At 39.3% G+C, this 20,944-nt stretch overlaps 1 protein-coding gene across 1 annotated transcript in view; it reads right to left on the bottom strand.

Annotated features, from left to right (window-relative positions):
* The window catches only part of C9orf72 (C9orf72-SMCR8 complex subunit), a 660,311-nt gene that overhangs the window by 618,852 nt on the left and 20,515 nt on the right, over positions 1–20,944 (bottom strand). The window contains exon 2 of the mRNA XM_044061855.1: positions 13,300–13,395. Coding sequence (XP_043917790.1) covers positions 13,300–13,395 — 96 coding nt within the window. The remainder of the gene's footprint in view (positions 1–13,299; positions 13,396–20,944) is intronic.

The raw sequence follows: 20,944 nt of genomic DNA, 5'->3' as shown, positions 1-20,944 counted from the left end.
TTTTTCTTACTGTTGATTTTTGCTCAGGTCACTCTCTCAATGAAATGATTTGAAGCAACTGCTTTTCAAACTTAGTGTCAATACACCTTTCTCTTCCGTTACTGTAACTGTGGTATTCCCAAATAATCTCTAGTTATTCTAACAATTTATGCTCATCTAGTAAATGTGTCCTGCTCAACATATATGCTATATGCAGTTCCTTGCTTCTCGGTTTCACTTTCACTCCATACATCTACAAATGAAGTAACATATGCACTCTTGGAAGTGCCCTGTATGAAAACTTTTTGCTTTGCAAACATTTATGGTCTATTTCTACATTAACTTCTTTACCTCAAACATATTCATTGATCTTCTTACATAGAAAGCCTATTGTTAATGGTTTCCTTTCGATCAGAGCATTTTTGTTTTGTGCATCTGCAGATGTTCTTGACCCAAACTCAACTCGTCTCTTCTAAGCTCACAGCTTTATATATCATTCTGATTGGCCTTACAACACAATTGTCTTATAGGTTCATAGGCAAGTACTAGGCCAGCTGTCTTTGTGGGCCATCCCAAAACTAATCAATCCATGATTTTATGCTCGAAATAACCTATCGCATTTGGTTATGGACTGGCTTTACCCATCCCATGGTTGATAATTATATATTACTCTTAATATGAGATTAAGTTATGGGTATATACAAATGCTGTGATGAGAATATTTTTAACAAGATATCAAACATTTCAAAACTCTTTATTTGGATACTAACTCCACTACCAGGCTACATTTTGCTCTTACTGCTTCCAAAACGGAATAACTACCTCAGCTATAATGTGTATAAACTTTGTAAAATGCTACTTCTTTCCTCAAAACCTTTGTAATGCCTGCTTGTCTAACTTTGGCCTTTATGCAACTGCTCTGACTTTTCTATAGCAAGCGTCAGCCTCTCTGACAATAGAATAAAATCCATTTGTTTCAGTCTTGTCACTCTTATTTTACATTTGTTTTTTTTTTTTACTTGAAATTATGCTAGCTTAAACTACTTACAAACCATATCAGTTTCTTGTGAGCTCCTTCTGTATCTGACCTCACACATCAGTGATGTTTATAACACTTTCCAAGTCAAGTACCTGTACAGCAGATCTCTGGAATAAATCTGTAGATGATGACACAGTAAACAAAAGCCAAAGACATCTGGAGTTTCCTAACGCCAAGTCAAGTGTATTCAAGTGGTTCTTTACCTGCCAGAAACTTTGATTTACAACTACTACTGAAACAAACTTAGCATTTGCCATTACTGAGGCCACTTCAAGTGTTCTGTTTTACTATTTAAATCTTTCAGATCAGTACATATGCAAACCTTGCCTTGCATCAAAACAGAACCATATCATTCATCAATTCCATATTATTAAACAATTCTCTTGGTTCCAATTATTTCTTAACGCCTACATTTTCCATTTGCTCCAGATCAAGCACTATTCTCCCAAGAAATATTTGTCCATCCACTGGAGAACTTATCACTGGCAAGCATTATAATTTCATTTGATGGGAGATTGGTATACTGGTTAAGGTGCTTACCTTAGAAGCACAATGTGCAGAGTTTGAATCTCACATGGGGTAATTGGCTAGGCTTAAAATGGGACATGAGGGCAGTAAGCCTAGTATTAATCTATGAATCTATGAGAAAGAGGGTGAGGAATAGACATTACATTTAGCACAAAGCAGTGGCTCAGTCACTCAGTTTGCTAAATTATATGCATGTTGTTCATTGTTCCACACACAGACCGGGGTTTGAATCCAGGGACAAGTACTAATATACCTAGTACCATCCTATGAACCTATATGATTGGATGGGAGATCAGAAATTCACCCCAGGGATCATGTCAGTCCCCCTGCTAGACAGGGGTCCAGAGAAGTAAATATTGTTGGAAGAAATATCCAGGGAATTGTTATGGCTAGGCTTGCATAGGTCCTAGGGCCGATAGCCTAGTACCAGCCTATGAACCTTATGTGATATTCTCCTAACAAATGAACATCTTTAGAAAGGGTGTCACTGCTAATGCTCTGCATAGTATTCATGAGGCTGTATCACTGTTGCAGTCCACGTGTACAACTGATTTTTTTTTACAGTCTACATTTTCTTCACCTTTTCCTCCATCTCACAAGCCAAATAAACCCATAATGTTAGGATATTAACTTTTTAAATGCTGTGGTTTAAAAAAGGAGCTTGTACTTTCTACATTCACGTCAGTAGCTTCTGACTCAATGGCTTTACTTGGTACCTTCAATACATTAGTAGTGTGCACATCTCTCTTCTTAGTGACTTTTGTAAAAGTATATTCACACAAAACAGTACACAATGCAACTATGACTAAGTCACTAAGCAAAATGATGAATTTGAACCATTTTTCAGAATTTCTTCCCCAAGGTCTAAACTTGCTTTCTGGTCTCAGGGTCTCCGATGCATTTTCAGACTTCACTGTAGCCACCCTCACCAACTGACATATAGTCATGTTTCTGTTCAACATGCACATTCTTCTAAAGACACTTTTTTTTTTCCTTTTATACATACATCTGAAAAAATGTAATTTTCTAGCACAAAATTTATTAAATGCAGCATATGCAGTCACAATGCATTTACAGGTATAATTAGTACATGACCTCTCATATGTCTCAGTTACTGGAACAATGCATTTCCATACAATTCTTTGCATCATTTGTCTTAAACCAGCACACATTCATTTCTCAGTTAAGATTAAAGACTGAGCTACACACAGCGACAGCTCTCTTACAAGATCAGGTCCAGTTCTTTTTTTGTTAGTAATCCTTCCCTTGCACAACAATATTAAAAATATGTATACGAGAGCACACACTAAGATGTTGCAGTCTTTAAAAGAACTTGGGATACAGACCATCTGTTCCTAGTTTGTTATGGCTAGAATTTCTTTTGATAAGCTTATTAGTGGTGTTACGTTAAAGCTGGGAACTAAAGACATGTTTGGCAGGTGTGGTATCAAGACTCAAACAAGGGGAAAAAGGATGATCAGAAGAAGAAATGCGATGAAGCAAAAGGCAAAGCAAGAGAAGAGGTGCTTTAAGGCAGAATATTTCTGGAGATGAAGGAGAAAGAAATGGGGGTTTTACTCAATAGTAACACCAGAGTGCCACACATTTATTTACCAAGTGTTCTTACAAGGGCACACACTGCTACAGAGATTACATTACCCAACTAAAGAATTAAGCTACAGGTTGTGAACTTTGTGATCTGCATGACTCATTAACAAGAGACAAAGAAGCTTATAGTATAAAAAAGATCAAGTATTGGGCAGACTATTAAGGAAAAACAGAACTGACCATATCAAAAGCCATGAATGTATGCAGAGGGATGTATCACTACCATTACTTTTGAAGTGTGGGGTGATAAAAAGCAGATAAATCAAAACATGTACATCATAGTTAGGGCATTTATTAGAGTACTGGATGAAAAGCAGCTAAGCCATGACTGTAAATAATTAGAAATACAGGATCCTTTGGGTCATCTGGTTTTACAAGACACTAGGAATGCTAAAACACATTCACAATGTGAAAACAAAATGCAAACTCATATGCATGTGAAATAGTCACATAGTTGCAGAGACAATGTAAATACTGTAGAGAGCCATAGGAATGATATCCTTTATGGCTATGTCAATTTATTTACAGGCTTAGAAAATCTTCCCTGGGAAATATGTGCTCCAAGGAAAGTACCAGTAGGTTTCAATACAGCAAAACAGGAACTGAAATAAATGGAAAGCTTAGTATCTATGATTAGAACCAAGAGAATGTGCAACATACATGAATACTGTTGTAAAGCAAGGCAAGTTTCTCATACATGCTGATTCACCAGACAATAATAAAATGATTACAACTGAATAAGTGGTCTCAGTAATGTCAAATGCTAAGTTCTTTTCAGCACCAGATAGATGCAAATTAGGAATTCTGTCATATAAGGACATAAAGAAAGCAGCTCCAAATTGTGTACATTTAATATGCCATTACGGAAAAAGACTCAAACCAATATACGGAACTTGCCAGGACCAGTGGTGTCACAAAGAATTGTGGTACAAGTAACTGAAATATTAGAGGAAAGTTTTGGAAACAGAGCAGGGTTAAGAAGTTGATCTGCTAATGTGGGGTCATTCACAAAAGAACAATCTGAGACTTGTATAGCTGCTAAATATACAGTGGATATAAAAAAGTTTACACACCCCTGTTAAAATGCCAGGTTTTTGCGATATAAAAAAATGAGACCACAATAAATAATTTCAAAACTTTTCCCACTTTTAATGCGACTTATAACCATACAATTCAATTGAAAAACAAATCTGTTAGGGGAAAATATAAAAAAATTAAAAACGTACAATAAGCTGGTTGCATAAGTGTGCACACTAATACTTTGTTGAAGCACCTTTTGATTTAATTACAATATTCAGTCTTCTAGGGTAGGAGTCTATTAGCATGGCACATCTCGACTTGGCAATTTTTGTCCACTCTTCCTTGCAAAAGCACTACAAATCTGTCAGATTGAGAGGGCATCTCTTATGCACAGCCCTCTTCAGGTCACTCCACATATTTTCTATTGGATTTACATCTGGGCTCTGGCTGGGCCATTCCAAAACTTTAATTTTCTTCTGGTGAAGCCATTCTTTTGTTGATTTGGATGTATGCTTGGGGTCATTGTCATATTGAAAGGTGAAATGCCTCTTCATCTTCAGCTTTCTAGCAGACATCTGAAGATTTTGTGCCAAAAGTGACTTGTATTTGGAACTGTTCATAATTCCCTCCACCTTGAATAAAGCCCAAGTTCCAGCTGAAGAAAAGCAACCCCAAACCATGATAATGCCACCACCATGCTTCGCCGTGAGGATGGTGTTCTTTTGGTGATTCGAAGTGTTGTTTTTGCACCACACATACCTTTTGGAATCGTGGTCAAAAGGTTCAACCATGGTCTCATCAGACCATAAACACATTTTCCCACATGTGTTTGGGAGACTTTGCATTATTTTGCAAATTTTAGCTGGGCCTGGATGTTTTTCTGTGTAAGAAAAGGCTTCCGTCTTGCAACCCTACCCCATAGTCCAGATATTTGGAGAATACAGGAGATTGCTGTCACATGTAGTACACAACAGCAGCTCCATCAGTGTTGCTGTAGGTCTCTTGGCAGCCTCCCTGACCAGTTTTCATCTCGTCTTTTCATCAATTTTGGAGGGACATCCAGTTCTTTGCAACGTCACTGTTGTCCCATATTTTCACCACTTTTTGATGACTGTCTTCAGTGTGTTCCATGGTATATCCAATGCTGTGGAATTTTTTTGTATCCTTCTCCTGACTGATACCTTTCAATAATGAGATCCCTTTGATGCTTTGTAAGCTCTGGGAACAAAGGCTTTTGCTGTAGCAGACAACCAAGTAAATGTCAGGAAAATCCTACTAGGACAGCTGAACTTTATTTGGGGTTAATCAGTCTCTCTTTAATTGATGGCAGGTGTGTACCCAAGAAGATTGAATGCTGTAATTAAATCAAAAGGTGCTTCAACAAAGTATTAGCTTAAGGGTGTGCACACTTATGCAATCAGCTTATTGTACTTCTTTTTTATTTTTTATATTTTTTTCCCATAACAGATTTGTTTTTCAATTGAATTGTACAGGTTACAGGTCACATTAAAGGTGGGAAAACTTTTGAAATTATTTATGGTGGTCTCATTTTTTTATATCACAAAAAGCTGGCATTTTAACAGGGGTGTGTACACTTTTATATCCACTGTATCAATAAGAGGAAATGTAAAATAAAAATAAAAAAAATGAAATGCAGGAGTCATTCTCACAACAGAACAATACTAAAATCAGATACAGAAAATGTAACAGTAGTTGTACAAATGCCAAATCCAGAAAAATGCAAGCATTACAGAGACTTCTAGGAATTAAGCAGTATCTTGCAAAATGTGTACCTTGTGCGTCCATGGTAAATGAAAGTTATATACTTGCTATAATGGTAGATCAGGGTTGTCAGTTTCAACTCCATCACCTGCAGAAGTACGATCAACAGATGCGCAAGTCACTCAGGCCCATAATAACATCTACAGGCTACTGAAGCTGATCATTACCCATAATCCTAATCCCCTAATTCTTCCTTCTCCAGATCTCAGAATCCCACTAGTAACAGCAACTGAGAACTGGTAAAAGGAAAAAAGAAAAATAAAACAAAACACAAACTGACTATAAAAGCACAGCGTCAAGTGGATTGGAGCAGGAAGATGGGTTTGATGAAGGAGACAGCATCTAGTAGATATGTAGCCAGGGACTTAGAAGATGGGTTTGGTGAAGAAACTGAAAACTGATAACACAGATATATTACTATAAGTACATAACTTTTGTTATCAGACACTGAAAGTTTCACCTTGGTCACTTGTACGACATAGTCCTATACTGATACTCTTGGATGGCTCATGACAAAATCCCTGGATGACAGCAGCTCTGAAGGCTATTCTGGAACTAAGATCCAACTTAAAATACCTAGCTAAGGTATTAAGGGATGCCCATGAAACAGCTACATAAAAGTCATGCACAAATATGTAACACAAAAAAAAAAAAACTTGCAAGGTAACTATAGTCCTTGTAAAATGCTCAAAATGGTCTGAGGCTTCACTTTATCATTGTTTGGTAGCAGAAAACATTGCACTATGAAAGCTAAGAAGAAAAGGAGACAAATAGTTGGGGATCCTTCCTTAGTAGTTTGGTTTTGCCAGAAAAAAAAAAATCAAAGATACCTAGAAATATCCATCCAATGTACCAAACATTCATCCCCCATTACATTAACTAGTAAAAATATTAAAAGGCAGTAGATTAATGCAACTGTTGGCACAAAGGAAGGATTAGTTCATAAGGCTATCACAGAACGTTATGAAATGTGTAATAAGGTGTCTTGAGTGCTCAAGGCTTGTGACTCCAAAACCCTTCTTATCAAAGTATACCCACCAAGAATAAAGTTTTCCAAGTAAAGGTAGATCAACTGAAAAACAATGTCATTGTTTTCTAGTACAATGTATAAATCTCATGGGGGAGCAGGACATTTTAGTAGAGGAAGTAAAAGAAATGTACCCCCAATGAGCACTGTACAGATTTTGATAGAGGCCAAACAGAAGTTTGTAGACTGACAGATATTGAGAATAGCTGCTAGATGAGCTCTGACTAGGCACAGTCCTGCATTAAAATATGGGAAAGACACTAAGAGCGGCTTAAGGAGCAGTAAAAGGGTCTATGTTCTGGCTGAACTCCATTTGGGCAAACAAGCCCATTTAGGAGAGACATTTTTCTTGTCAAAATTAAGAATACGGACTAGCTGAGGTGGGTATACAGGGTCTCAGGCCATAATTGGAACTACTCAAACCATACAGATAACATCAGGAAATAAAGGTTGGGGTGAGGTTGGACAGATGGGTAGGACAGGAGTCGCTTGCAGGGTTCTCAGAAGTAGGGGCCTGTCCATGAGGTGAGGTCAAAGCAGAAGAATCAGACATAAGTGTCACAAAGAGTAAACTGAATGACACTGGTTTTGTAAGCTCTAGCTTTCTCTAGAAACTCTGGGGTGGGGGAAATAGGAGAAAGGTGCAACTTAGTCCACTGGACCAATTCTGATCCAAAGCATTCCTAGGGAATTCTCCAAGACAGGAGTGAGGGAAAAGTAATTGTTGCATTTATAGTTGGAGAGGGATATGAAAGGTTTAGACCAAGGTGCCATGCAACAATTAAACAAGGTTCACACTGTTGATGTAGTGAGAGACTACTAGTGTGTCATCAGAAAATGCAGAGTCTGTCCATAACAGGACTGACCTGACATGGCAAATGGGGAAAAATGAAAAAGCATGTGGAAGCAAGAGTGCAATGCCAAACTGTCATGACCTCCCAACAAAGGGAACAGGAGTGGGTTCCTCCTTGGTTGTTTATGTACCAAACCACTGCCACATTGTTGGAGTGGATGGAAATCACAACAGAAGGTGTGTGTGTGCGGTCCTAGAACACCTGCAATGTGAGACAGTAGGCCCTCATCAGAATATTGATGTGCAGAGGCCTTCTGGAGCAACCAAACACTTTGGACTGCCTGCTAAACAATGTCTTCCTCCAAATCAGTGCAGAGGAGTACATGATCACAAACATTCTGGGGAGCAGAGATAGGCTGTGATCAAAAGTCCAACAGCAAATATGGTCTTTGCATTTTTTGCAAAGTCTTTTAAAGCCCTCTAAAGGGTCCTCAAGATCATCTGAGGAGCCATTAAAATTGTGGAAGCCATCAGGCCCAGCACTCAATGTCAAAAACAGAGCCTGGGACAGTATTGTCGCCGATTATGCTCTGCTCTGAAGAGTAAACTGAATATGAACAATTTGTCCTGTGGGAAGACAGGCATGGCAGATCAGGGTGTCCAGATAGCAGCATATGAATAGTAGACAGTGGGTGGACATCATCTGTGATTTCATAAAGTTTACCATTATGCCTAGGAGTACAACATACTGAGGGAGTTTATCTCCGGAAACAGACTCTGCATGGTTTGGGCTGCAAGGGAAGACTCTAGAATCTTTTAGTCGGAAAGGTGCTACAACTGTAGACATACCTGATAAACATCCTAGGAGTTGTGATGACTTGGAAGGACAATGTCCTTATATGAAAAAGACTGGCTCCTATGCAGTAGTGAAGGACCCTCTTGGACCCCTTTGTAAATATGTTATGCAGGTATGCATCCTGGAGGTCCAGACAATACATTCAGTCCATTTGGGACAGGCATGGACTGTAAAGTAACCATGTGAAAGTGAGTCTTCACAATACGTCAACTGAAGACACTCAAACTGAGAATGAGCCTGAGGTCCTGATTCTTATAGGACACTAAAAAGAACCTTGAGTAAAAGCCATGAACCTTCTTGTGTGGTGGGACTTCCAGAATGGCTCTCTTAGTAACAGGTCTTGTACATGAAGTTTAGCCACAGCCTTCTGATGGGATGAGACATTTGATAGCAAAAGGGTCTGTGGACTAGGAAAGGGGAAAAAAGTGAAAAAAGTGGAATGGAACAACCTCTGGATAAGAATGCCTCTGAATGTCTCTTTTCCATCTGTATTGTGTGTGATAGCCTCCAATTCCACCATATGGAGAGAAAGTTGACCCCTGCTACCTCCAGAGTACAGCAGTTGGACATGCCCATAGTGATTCAAAAATTGTCCTCCTGGATGAGCATGTGACCCAATTTGTTTTTTAGGTTCTTGCAAATGTCCTAGAGGTTGCATTAATTTCTAAAATTGTCGTGCTTTTAGCAAAACAATCAGGCTGCAGTCTTTCAAAAAAAAAAAAAAAATGTAAAAAAAGCCTGGAACTTAAATCTCAGCGAAAGTGCTGTCTTTAGTCTTTTTGTTTCCCCAATCTAGCTTTCATAGACTCAGAGCAAATACTCTTCAGAGGGGGCATTCATAAATTAGGCTTTACAGTTCTTCACAACCTCTTTGAGAATGGGTCAAATGTGATGGCGAACAGCAAGAATGGGACCTACCACCCTAGCAAAATACCATCCACCACACTACAGGCAAGATGGATGGACTGGGTAAAACTAGAAATGAAAGTCAACAATTAAACATACCTTCAGTCCCTAGTATTTAAAACTCAACCACAATCATGCCCACCTTATCTACCAAGTCTATATGGAATCTCTCTATACAAACAAGGTAGTTCAGTGCCCTCAGAGTGGAAGTGGGAGATGAGAGTACCCACCTGCCAAGTCTGAACAAGGAGTATGACAACCTTTTAGGCAGTCTTGGACTGAGGCTCTGGGGACTGTGAATGCAGCTGAAACCACAGAGTTTACCACTGGACTCCATGACCAGCTGAAATAGTCCTTGGGATGTGGGTGGAGAATCCTGTCAGGACCTTTAAGGATGGAATCCACCACACCTGGGTTCTTCTAGCGATCATCAGCCATCAACTTGGCTAATTTGGGCAGAACCATCCAATATGAAGACCTAATAAACCAAAAGGCCTTCTCAGGGATGTGCTGGGATTCTAAGTGGGTGCCCTCCAACCATTTAGACTTGATCCTGATGAGCTCTAGAATTTCCCCAAATTCTGGGTCATCAGGGAGTGTCATGAAAGCAATCTCCCTGTTGCTTTCTGCCCATGTTAGGGGTGGGAAGACTCAAGAGTCCATGCATTTCTTTTTATACTTAGCCTTACTTCTAATCTGGGAGGGGGGGCTTCAGGGAAGAAACAGCTGTGTGCTGGACATGTGGCATCCAGGGAATTTCCTCCTGTTATGGTTCAGAAGAAGAGGGAAGGCAGGTAAAGTAAAGATTATCCCAAGGGAACAAAGACCTGGACTGACTCAGGAATAGATTCACAGAGGAAGGCCAACATTATATATAAGCACCAGGATATGCCACGTTCCCAGTACTGAGCCAGGGATCACCATCGTCAAGAAACCCATAGCAATAGATATCATTCCTGATCTCAAGATGAAAAGCACTGGGTCCAGAATCAAGGTCAGCAGGTCTGCTACTCTACAGGAGACAAAGAGGGCTACTATCAACATCTCCTTTGGGGGTCCTGATGTCAAGCACTGAAAGGCAAGTTCAGGAATGGAATACTTAATCTTGGTATCAGACAGGTCAACCCCATGATAGTGAACCTCAGGATGTCATGGTCAATGCTGTTGATATCAATGGCTTGCTTGATATCAAGACTGTAGATGTCAAAGACATAAACTCCAAATACGCCATCACTGTAGATGCCAAAGTTAGTAGATCAGGCAATGGCTGGAATGGAAATGGAACTCAGAAAAGAATCAGAAAAGTCCAATAAAGGAGGGGCACTGCAGCCCCCGATGTTAGCTGCAGTGGTCACCCAAGATCAAAAGTGCTGCACCTGAAAGAAAAAAAAGGCATGATACTTCTACTTATAGTCTAGCTAAACCACCAACCACCTACAGTACCTCAAGACACAGAAGTGGTGGGTCAGAATGTTTGGAGTTCTGGTTCCACAGCCACAGAACCAACAATGTCACTGCAAAGGGGGTCTTTTGAACTGGAACCACAACATGTACAAACTGAGAAGGAGAGAAAACTTTGACACCACAAGCATCTTTAGCATTAGCAGACTCTGCTAAGAATTCTTAAAAGAAATATGAACTTTTTGTCTGAGGATACTTTTCTCTTGGGAAAAGACCTAATGTAGAAGACCTAAGGGTAGCCCTTGGCTTCCCTGGTTCCAGATGATTTTTTTCTTTAACAACAGAATGTTTAGAGGGAGAGACTGTGCACTTTTCTGAAAAATGTTTGCTCAAAAAAACCTTCTGCTCCAGGATAAGCACTAAAAATTGCTTGAATTTTCACATTCTGGACACTTTCTAAAAATAAATGAGACTCTACATTTATCCACCCACCTCTTCTTCTGAGTCTTCAGTACTGTAAGTGGTTGCTGATCCAGAGAAACCTCAACACTATCAAACAACACAAAGGAAACACTAGTATAGCATTAATACACTATAAAGCCTACATAATGCTTAAAAAACTCATTAACAGGTAGTATTACAACAGACCAAAATTATGCCAACTCTTTGCGGGGATGGGGCACAAGAACAATACTAGGTTGGTGATCACCAGGACAATAAGATGCCTAGCCATATACACCTATAAGAAGACCACCTAAACATTCTAGACTTTCTTTTGAAGCATTTAATAGTGCTCACATACTAAACCACACAGGGCTGTACATGAGTATTCCTGATGTAAATTTTTGTCTACCCATCCAATCATAGGAGCAGAACCTCTTGAAAGCTAATAATTTCTCTAAATGTAATAAATAATATTTAGAATATTTAAAGAAATTACATTAAGAAGCAGAAATATCACCTTGGGTTCCCAATGAAGAGAGGCCAATAGTCTAGTAATACTAACCCTGTCAACAAACGATAAGAAACAGACAGGTAGAAATAGATAGTATATTCATACCTCAAATAAGTCAGCCAAACATAAAAAAGGAATGACTTTACCTGTGCAAGGTGGAAAAAAAGTCAAAGAAAGGCAGTATTTGACCACATTAAAATTCACAATTTCATGCAACAGAAACAACTTTACCTCATGGCTGAAGAGATTTGGAGAAAGGCACTGGGTACTTCTGATTACAGATAATGGAAAGGAGCGTAACTCCCAATATCAAATCTAAGCCTTTAAGGAAGATGCCAGAGCAACATGTAGCCTCGCAATGGAGTTATGAAAATGCCATGTTTTTTAAATGCTCAAAAAAGTTGTTACAGAAGCACCAAAATATTAAAACAACATGATGTGAATAAGTCAGTTGTGCTGCGTACAGATGTCAGGTGTAGAGATCCCCCCACGAGAACATACTACATGGCTTTGTGTAAAATACATCTGCAGATGGACAAGAGAGTTATCTTTAGTTAGAGAAAAGGCAGCAATAGTGTATGGCTATAACAAATTACTTCAAAATGTCTAGGGTTTAAAAAAAACACTTGCGTGGAAGCAGGTCATAACCCCTATGGGGTTAGTTAGGCCCATGGTATTCTAAAAGGTCTAATCCCATTTTCATTTTCTATACCCTTACCATGACCTGTTCCGAATGCCACTATTTCTCTTTACTTCACTATAAAACTTCTGACAGCCACATTTTAATACAAGCTTCAACTGCTGTACAACAAGAAAATAATGAATTAATACCATATATATATATATATATATATATATATATATATATATATATATATATTTTTTTTTTTTACTATTGATCAGTTTGTTCCATATATTTACATACAAAGCAGAAGCCTCAATAAGTGTCTTTTTAACATCTGGCTTTATTAAAGCTACTATCTTAAATAATTAACAGAATGAAGATTTTTTTTTATTACAGGAAAGGAAGCACTGCAGATACTGAAGCACAATACAGTGTTACCCTGAGATTAAATGTAGATTTAACATAGGAGTTTTTTTCTTCACTAAATAAGCTACAAGTTAAGTTTATATAAACTGGAATTTTTCCACCGCTGTGTTTTTATTGCTTGCTTATTTTTAACTGATGTATCTGGTTCGTAACGGATAGTTATACTTTATTCATTCTGCTTTACCCCTTGGCAATACTGTGAATTAGGCACCAGGATGTATAATAAAATCTGGTATTTTCCCCAAATCTAGTCTTCATAGTTATTTAAGGAGCTGAACCGGTAGGCTAAGCAAATGAAACACCCTTAAACATCTGACATCCAAGCATTAAACAGGCAAAAGTGACCTGACTTACATCAATTTCTTCTGGAACACTATGTGTTTTCATCGATGACAGGAGCTCCATTATGGGGATAATTTCTGCTGTCAGCATTGAGATGATGCTCAGACCCTGTTCAACAAAAAAATAGAGCACTCACTATCAACAATTACCCTTCAGATATTTAAAGTGAACTCAAATATTATCTGAAAAAAAAAAAGACCTGAACAAGCTCAAAACAATGTTCATCTTTCCACTTCATGAAGTATTTCAGAACATTATTTCAACATAATAGGAGCACAAATCATTCCAGAAACACCAAAAATGACAATATCATTTGCACTCATCGATCACATTTTAAATGTTTAAATGATACTAGTCACTGTAAAAGTTCAACATGCATGCATTTCATTAGCTTTGGGTATAAAACTTCTACGTCTGTTAGAAATAAAGAACCTCACGCACCAGCCATGTTTTAAACAGAACACTATGCACTGCTCAAGCATCTTAGACACCATACACAGTCCATCTAAACAGAGTACTATGCACTACTTAAGAATCTTGGACTATTCACAAGTTATTTCATCTAAAGAAAGGACTATGCATTGCTCGAGAATCTTGTGCATCATAAACAGCTCCAAAGTACTAACTACGTACTGCTCTGTGGATCCCCAACCAAAACTTGACTCATCTGTGCCTTAAAAAAACAATTTAGCATCTAAAACATAGTTTAATTAAAAACATTATAACACATACAGAGAATACTACATACATGGACTTTGTTCAAATAAAACAGACCATGCCTTTCCTTAGTTTAGAAAAGGAAATGACCTGATAATATTTCATGGCATAAGTCATTCTGGATCCACAGAACCCTAGGAACCAGTGGCCTTCCATACAATGCAGAACACACTTCTCAAGTGGAATGCCACAGGAAAAGAGAATGGCACATTCATAGATTGGTTAATGCAGTGTCAGTGGTACAACAGGTAGCACACTCACCTTTGTTGTAGAAGGCTGTGGATTCTATTCCTGCACCAGACTGATAGCAGACACAACAGTGCAGCAAAGGAAGGTGCTGCATTCCTGAGTGTGACGTCCTTCAAATGAGACATTACAGTGAGGACCCATCTGCCTGAGTTGGTGGTAGCTCAGGTGGATGGGAAAGATCTCACAGCACCTATCGAAGAGAGTAGGGGAAGTTCCCCGATGACCAGGTCAAATTTCCCTAACAGTATAAATACAGCCTCAAGTCTCCCCTGAAAAGATGCTACAAGCCCCACTGGGACTAACCCGGTCAACAAAGGATAAAAAATAAATAAGATATTTAGTACTGGCCAGGGAAGAGAGGGTCATACACAAAGAAACTCTGTCTTCAAGGAAGATGATAGAAGGAGAATTAACTGACACTGTATAAAGTTCAGATGTGCACCTAGTGGAAGTAAGTGCAACCAGAAAGACTTCCAGGACAGAAATTTCAAGTTTTCTATACCTGTTAGCTCATAGTTTTAAGTTAAATTTGTCTAAAATGACAAATTATATGGAGGACACAGAGCACAACAGATTTCTGCCTCACAAGTCCAGGTCAAGTTCAGTTCTTAACATCAAATCAACATCTATGTGGCGTCTGCACATTCTCCCTTGTGTAAATGTATACATGTGTAAATGTGCTGTGTGTGGGTAGTGCATTACAGTTATCACCTGACATGGTTTGAATGAGACAGTCATACTTTCACACACAGTATTCTGTTAACCTCATTAACTAAGTAGGAAAGGAAGTGTCCTGGCTTGCTTGACCATAGTACTGTTTCTACACTGAAACAGCTAAATAGCCATAGGTTATTTTTATGGTTCTTTGCTCCCCCAGCCGCCTTTCAAATTCTGGCTGGATTTGTAGTTACAGCCAGCTATGGCATGCCAAGTGCTTTCTACTAGGTCCCCAGTCTTAAAATGCTCACTAGTGATTGCCTATAACCTCAGTGGGGGTGGTACCCAACTAGTGTTAGGAAAAAGACAGTGTATGCCATTATTACAGTATGACAGCAGTTCTAAAATAGTATTCAAATAAAAGGATTGTTGTTTCTACTATGAAGTTCTTCAAGGAGAAATAGGAAAGTATCCTTGCTGAGGGAGGATCATTTAGACTTCAGAGCTTCACTGGTTGTTCTTCTGACACCAAGAAAGAGCAGTGAAGAAGTAGCATCCTAACAGCACTGGTGTGCTGTGCTGTCCTTACCTATACTGGCATCATGACTGAGTGGAGCTTCTAAGTGCTAGTATGGCAAAGGTAATGCATGATCCTGGCTGACTTAACATCAAATATGCAACTGTTTCAGTACTGAGAGCTTGGTGGTTAGTGTTATTACATAACTTTTAAAAATAGAATTTCAGCTTTTCTACTATTAGATTTAACTGGTGTGAGGGAATTGCTGCATGCTGACAGTGCAGAAAGCAATAAACAGTTGCTTTTATTTTGTTATGGACTGTTTTTTTCTTAAAAAGGTAGACATTGTAAGCACTATTTTTCACAAATGAGAAGTGTCAATTGTTTTCTTCTTTTTTGTGGTGGTAGAGGTAACTATAAGATCTGCATTCCAAACAGCTTTCCAATCTACACAGAATGTTCTATAGTGCTTTGCATTTTCAGTGTTGTAGTGTTAAACTGGACTAAAGCAATGACTGGTCAGTATCTCACCTTGCTCGTGTTACAAATATATCAGTCAGTGTGCTTGGGTGTCTTGAGTAGTGTGTGTGTGTGTGTGTGTGTGTGTGTGTGTGTGTGTGTGTGTGTGTGTGTGTGTTTCACAGGTATTTCAAGGCTACTGAGTCTATCAACCATGAACACCTTGCCAGTACCCCCCTGCAGTCTGCATCTCCTTTCTCAGCAGGGCCATGCCAATCAATCCCACAGAATGTGTGTGAAATCACAGTCATCAGGTTATGTTAGTGAGCTGCACTTCTAAACATGCAGGAGAAGTATACTCCAGAAGTTATAAACCTCTCCTTCCACTGTATTTTATTTATCAGTTGGTTAAGATTTAGGTCCCTGAGTGTAATACCGCTATATGCATTATTAACCCAAGATTTAATAATCCTCCTCTTTTCTGGTAAAAAGTATACTATTTCTTCTTTAAAGTTAGAGGGCTGGAATGGTGGTTACTCACTTCTACGTGTAATCAGTTATAATGCTAGCTAGGTATTTTAGACACCTCTTTGAACTGCATTCTGTAATATACATACATACACACGTATTTTTTTTTTATATATTTAGTTTATCATTTGTTGGTGGGTTAACTTGCATTTGGTAGGTACTTGTTAACTTAGTGGTACTGGGTAGGTTTATAGATGGCACAAACATGTGCTAACTTGTTCTGTTTAAGGCTACATTCCTGGCCACTACAATACCTCTTATTTTATCTTTCTTGGCACTTTATTGCCTATAGATATGGATCACTAGTGCTTGCTTGCTCAGTTTATTGGAAAGTGCTATGTCAGCTTTGAACATCAAGCCTTGCACATAACTTATTTCTTCCAGGGAGTAATTTCCTTAATCGTGACTTTAATTCAGGCTATCACTGGACCAGAAAATTAAAAAAAAAATCCCTGAACTATACCACGGAGCATCTAGAACCCCATTCCATTGCTTTAGAGAACATAGTGGCTCCCAAGACCCCCAGCTTAAATTCAGTTATTTTTTTCAAGTTATGACAATAAAATCCTGGCCATATCTGCTGTGGTTTCATATGGTTGGCTACACCCCAAGCCTCATTTTGGACATATGTAAAGGTAGTAACGTGTGTGTGTGAGCACACTACTCCATGTACTCTGGTTTCTACCCATTTCTCAAAAACATGCTGGTTAACTGGCTACATTAAAACTGTCTATACAAAGACTCCATCCACACTTGTCCTTCTGGTTAAAAGGGATCTGTGCATCTGCACTCACACCCTGAAAAACTACAAAATAAAATAAATAAAAATGGGATGCCCGATAGGTGCACATTTCTGGCTTCAAAACTCAAAGGCTGCGTTCAGAATGCCAATGAGAAAATTGGTATGAGAAGACAGGTGAAGTTTACTAGCATGGCCAAAAGAGACTTGCATAACTTGAAGGAATAATTTAGGATTAATGCCGTCATGGGGAAGGTGTCCTAATTTCAAATACTTCCTTTTTCCAGCATAAGTTTTCCTGAGTTTTGAGCAAAGGCCTCATGAAGCCTTAAAAACAGACCAGAGTTCTCTGATACAGATACTGAAGGCAACTGCGCTATGGTAGGAAATGGAGGTGCAACAGGACCATTAATGCTAGATTGGAGGATGCTTTGTAGGCCAGACATAGGTTGCCTCTCAACAGCCTGTAGGAAACAGAATACAAGGGCAAGGCTTTTCCTCAAGTAGATCTCTTTGCCTCCCCTCTGAACAGGCAGCTTTCTCAATTTTGTGCAAGGACTTCATGTCCTCTGGCCTGGTAGGTGGGTGCCCTACCTTTATCATAGAATGGGATCTTTCTTTATACCTTCCATCTCATTCCAAAAGTCCTGTGCACGATAAAATAGGATGCTCCTAAAATCTTGCTGGTGACTCCCTTTTGGCCCAGACAGCATTGGTTCTCTCTTTTACTGAACTTAGCCAAGGGCAATCATCACAAGTTACCTCACAGGGTGGATCTTCTCACACAAGACAAGGGATCTCTCATCCATCCCCGCTTGCCCAATCTTCAACTGACACTGTGGGTGATAGGATTTTGATTCTCTATAGGCACCTTTTTTCTGAGGACGTGCTTTGGGTTCTGCAGGAGAACAGGAAACCCAATACTAGGAATTCCTTCTTGTCCAAATGGAAGAGGTTTTCCGTTTGCTGTCTTTCTCGTAACCTGGCCCACTTACTGTGGATATTCCTGTACTTTTCTTATTTGTGTGAATTGCTCAATGGTAGGTTGACATATTCTATTACAGCCCACCTCTCAGCTATTTCTGCTCGTCTGCCTTTAACTCCTCCTTTGGCCTCTAGGTTCGAGGCCAAACAGTTTCTTAAAGGCATCCTTCATGTTAGACCTCCCAGGAAGCCTGTTCCTCCTTCCTGGGATCTTAATTTTGTTTTGTAGAAATCGACTCTGACTCCTTTTGAGCCTGCAGCTTCAGCTTTCTTACAGTATTGTTCTTGGAAGGCTGTGCTTTTGTTAGCCCTTACTTCTGCCAGACAGTGTGTCTAAGCTGCAAGCCCTTATGGTATTACTCCTTTTTTAGTTTTTCAAAGGGAAGTGTGTCTCTTTGTACTAATCCTTCTTTTATGCCTAAAGTGGTGGAACGAATTGTCTCTTAATCAGTCTATTAATTTGCCACTGTTTTCCCTTCTCCGCAATCAGCTAGTGAGAAGGTGTTGCACACTTTGGATGTGCATAGACAAACTCAAGATTTTAGAAAATTCTGATCAGCTTTTTCTTTTCATCTTAGATCATTCGTTTTGGTAGTTTCCAAGCCGACTGTTTCTTCTTGGCTTTCTAACCCCATTTCTTTTTGTTGTTCGGTATGAGCCTTCCTTCTGTGGTTAAGGCCCACTCTACTAGAGCTGTGGCTTCTTCTGGTGCTTTTTTCAAGGGTTTGGATACCAATTCTATCCTTGAGGCAGCTACCTGGTCTTCCGTGTATACCATTACCAAGCATTACAAGTCTGATGTCATATCCAGGACCAGAGCTGGTTTTGCTAGGGCCATTCTGCATTGGTTCCTAGAGCTCTGTTGGCCCTTCCTCCTCCTCCCTGAGCTTTTGCAATCTCCATCATGTTAAAAATACTTCCACAGTGAAATGGAAGGACATAGTACAGTTGTGTAAAATCATGTCCTTTTGCTCACTGTTGCAGTATTCGCTCCGTCCCTCCCCCTGGTCTTTCGTCCCTCTGGATGCGTATGTTACCCTGTGGCATTCTAGGACTGAGTTTCTCCGGGGGCTCTCAGTTCTGAGGATTCCACATCCAGGTGTCACCTTTATGCCCCATGCCATGTGCAAGGAGCATACGTATGATGTACAGTGTACTGATAACCTAAAGGTTTTGGTATACTGGCCAGACGTCGGGCCGCCCTTGGCAGGGGATCCCTCATGTTAAGAATACTGCAAAAGTGAAGAGAAGGACATCAGCTGTTACACAACTGTACTATCCTTTATGTGTAAGATTGCTGTTAAAATTAATATGAACCAGCCTGTCAACTTAAGTTTTCTTCTTGGATTATTTTTACCAAGCAGATAACTTCATTGCCTGCATGTCTTATGTGCAGAAAAAAAGTTGTGAAGAAAGGACAGTCTGCCCTTTTGTGGCATCTGCCATACATCAGGAGCATAAGAAAGTTATCAGACATGCTGTTTTCCAAGTGATTAGTCAACCAAGTTTTTTTTGTATAACTCTGTCATTAGTTCTGATGGCTTATTCCACAACAGCATTGTCCCTCATTTTTTCTTTAATAACTTCATTTTGGACAAGATCTGTAGCAGCAGCACGATTTTCCCTAACAGCACTTTGAGTTACTACAAAACTGTACATAATTTTCCAGATCTGGATCTTATATGAGACCTACTGTTATCATTGGTGCATTCTTACGGGAGTAGTCATATAGGAGGATCTGCTAGAGATTCTGCTCCAAAGGTTACTAAATAAGGACCTCTGATTATTACATGTGAAAGTTCGGGGCACTTAATGTAATAATAACTTTAAGAAAAATAAGTCCGTCTTTGTTGATGGAAAGAAAGTGGAGGATGAGGTTATTTTACCACCTTTTTTTCCTCTCGTAGTTTTGGCCGTTTTCCTGTGGACACAAAACTGGAAAGAGGTAGAGCTGTAACACATGATACGAAGGGGGAGGATGGGAAGGCAGCTTTGGAAAATTTCCATCTCCCAAAAGAGCCTAGCAGCAGCTGTGCAAGTCCTAGAGATTACTTAAAGGCATGACCTCTTCTTAACAGAGCTGTCATGGTAATTGTGTATAATTTTGTTTCTGTACTTAAATCAATGGCTGCTAGTTGCCTAGGCTGTGCATTTCTTTTAATCTGAGGATAATGATAAATCGGGGAAAAAAATTTCAAATCATGGTATTTCCACTTCAGACTTTGAGATGCAGTAGATTCACAGACTTGTTAAGCATTTTTACTTGTATTCAGGAAATCCTCCTCCTTATTCCTTTAATATTATGCTTTTGCATTACACTGGCTATTCAGTGTTAAAAGTGTTGCAGTTCATCTCGACGCTGATCCTTGTGCTTCCCTTCGCTAGAGTGCATGGGCAACTCCTTCACTGGATGCAGGCCTTTTATTGTTGGCAGGATGCCACTGAGTGAACTTGATTAAAAGTAGAACAGCTCCAGTGTACAGGAAGGATTTGCTTAGGTAGTACCATCTTGTATACTTCTTGGTAAGGTTATTTCTGGACTTACAGCCATAAAGAACACAGATATCCAGTGCCTTGTCCATCAAGTGGTGTGCTGTCCGCATAACCCACAAAGTACAAGGACCCTGGTCTGTTCTCCTGGAGTCCAAGCTGCACATACATATACTAGAGTGTACAGTTTTGCTGGGCTTGTGGGCCATCAACGCTCTTCAGAGCCATGCTGACTTCTACTTTTGCAACGAATAGATTACATTGTTCAAATTAAGAAGACACTCCTGTTTTCTATGTGGAGAAACCAAGAGGTACTT

The sequence above is a fragment of the Protopterus annectens genome, chromosome 2.part0 (genome assembly GCF_019279795.1).
Source record: "Protopterus annectens isolate FY-2018-M chromosome 2.part0, PAN1.0, whole genome shotgun sequence".
NCBI lineage: Eukaryota > Metazoa > Chordata > Ceratodontiformes > Protopteridae > Protopterus > Protopterus annectens.
The sequence above is the reverse complement of the archived record's forward strand: the minus strand, read 5'-3'. Positions and strand labels throughout refer to the sequence as shown.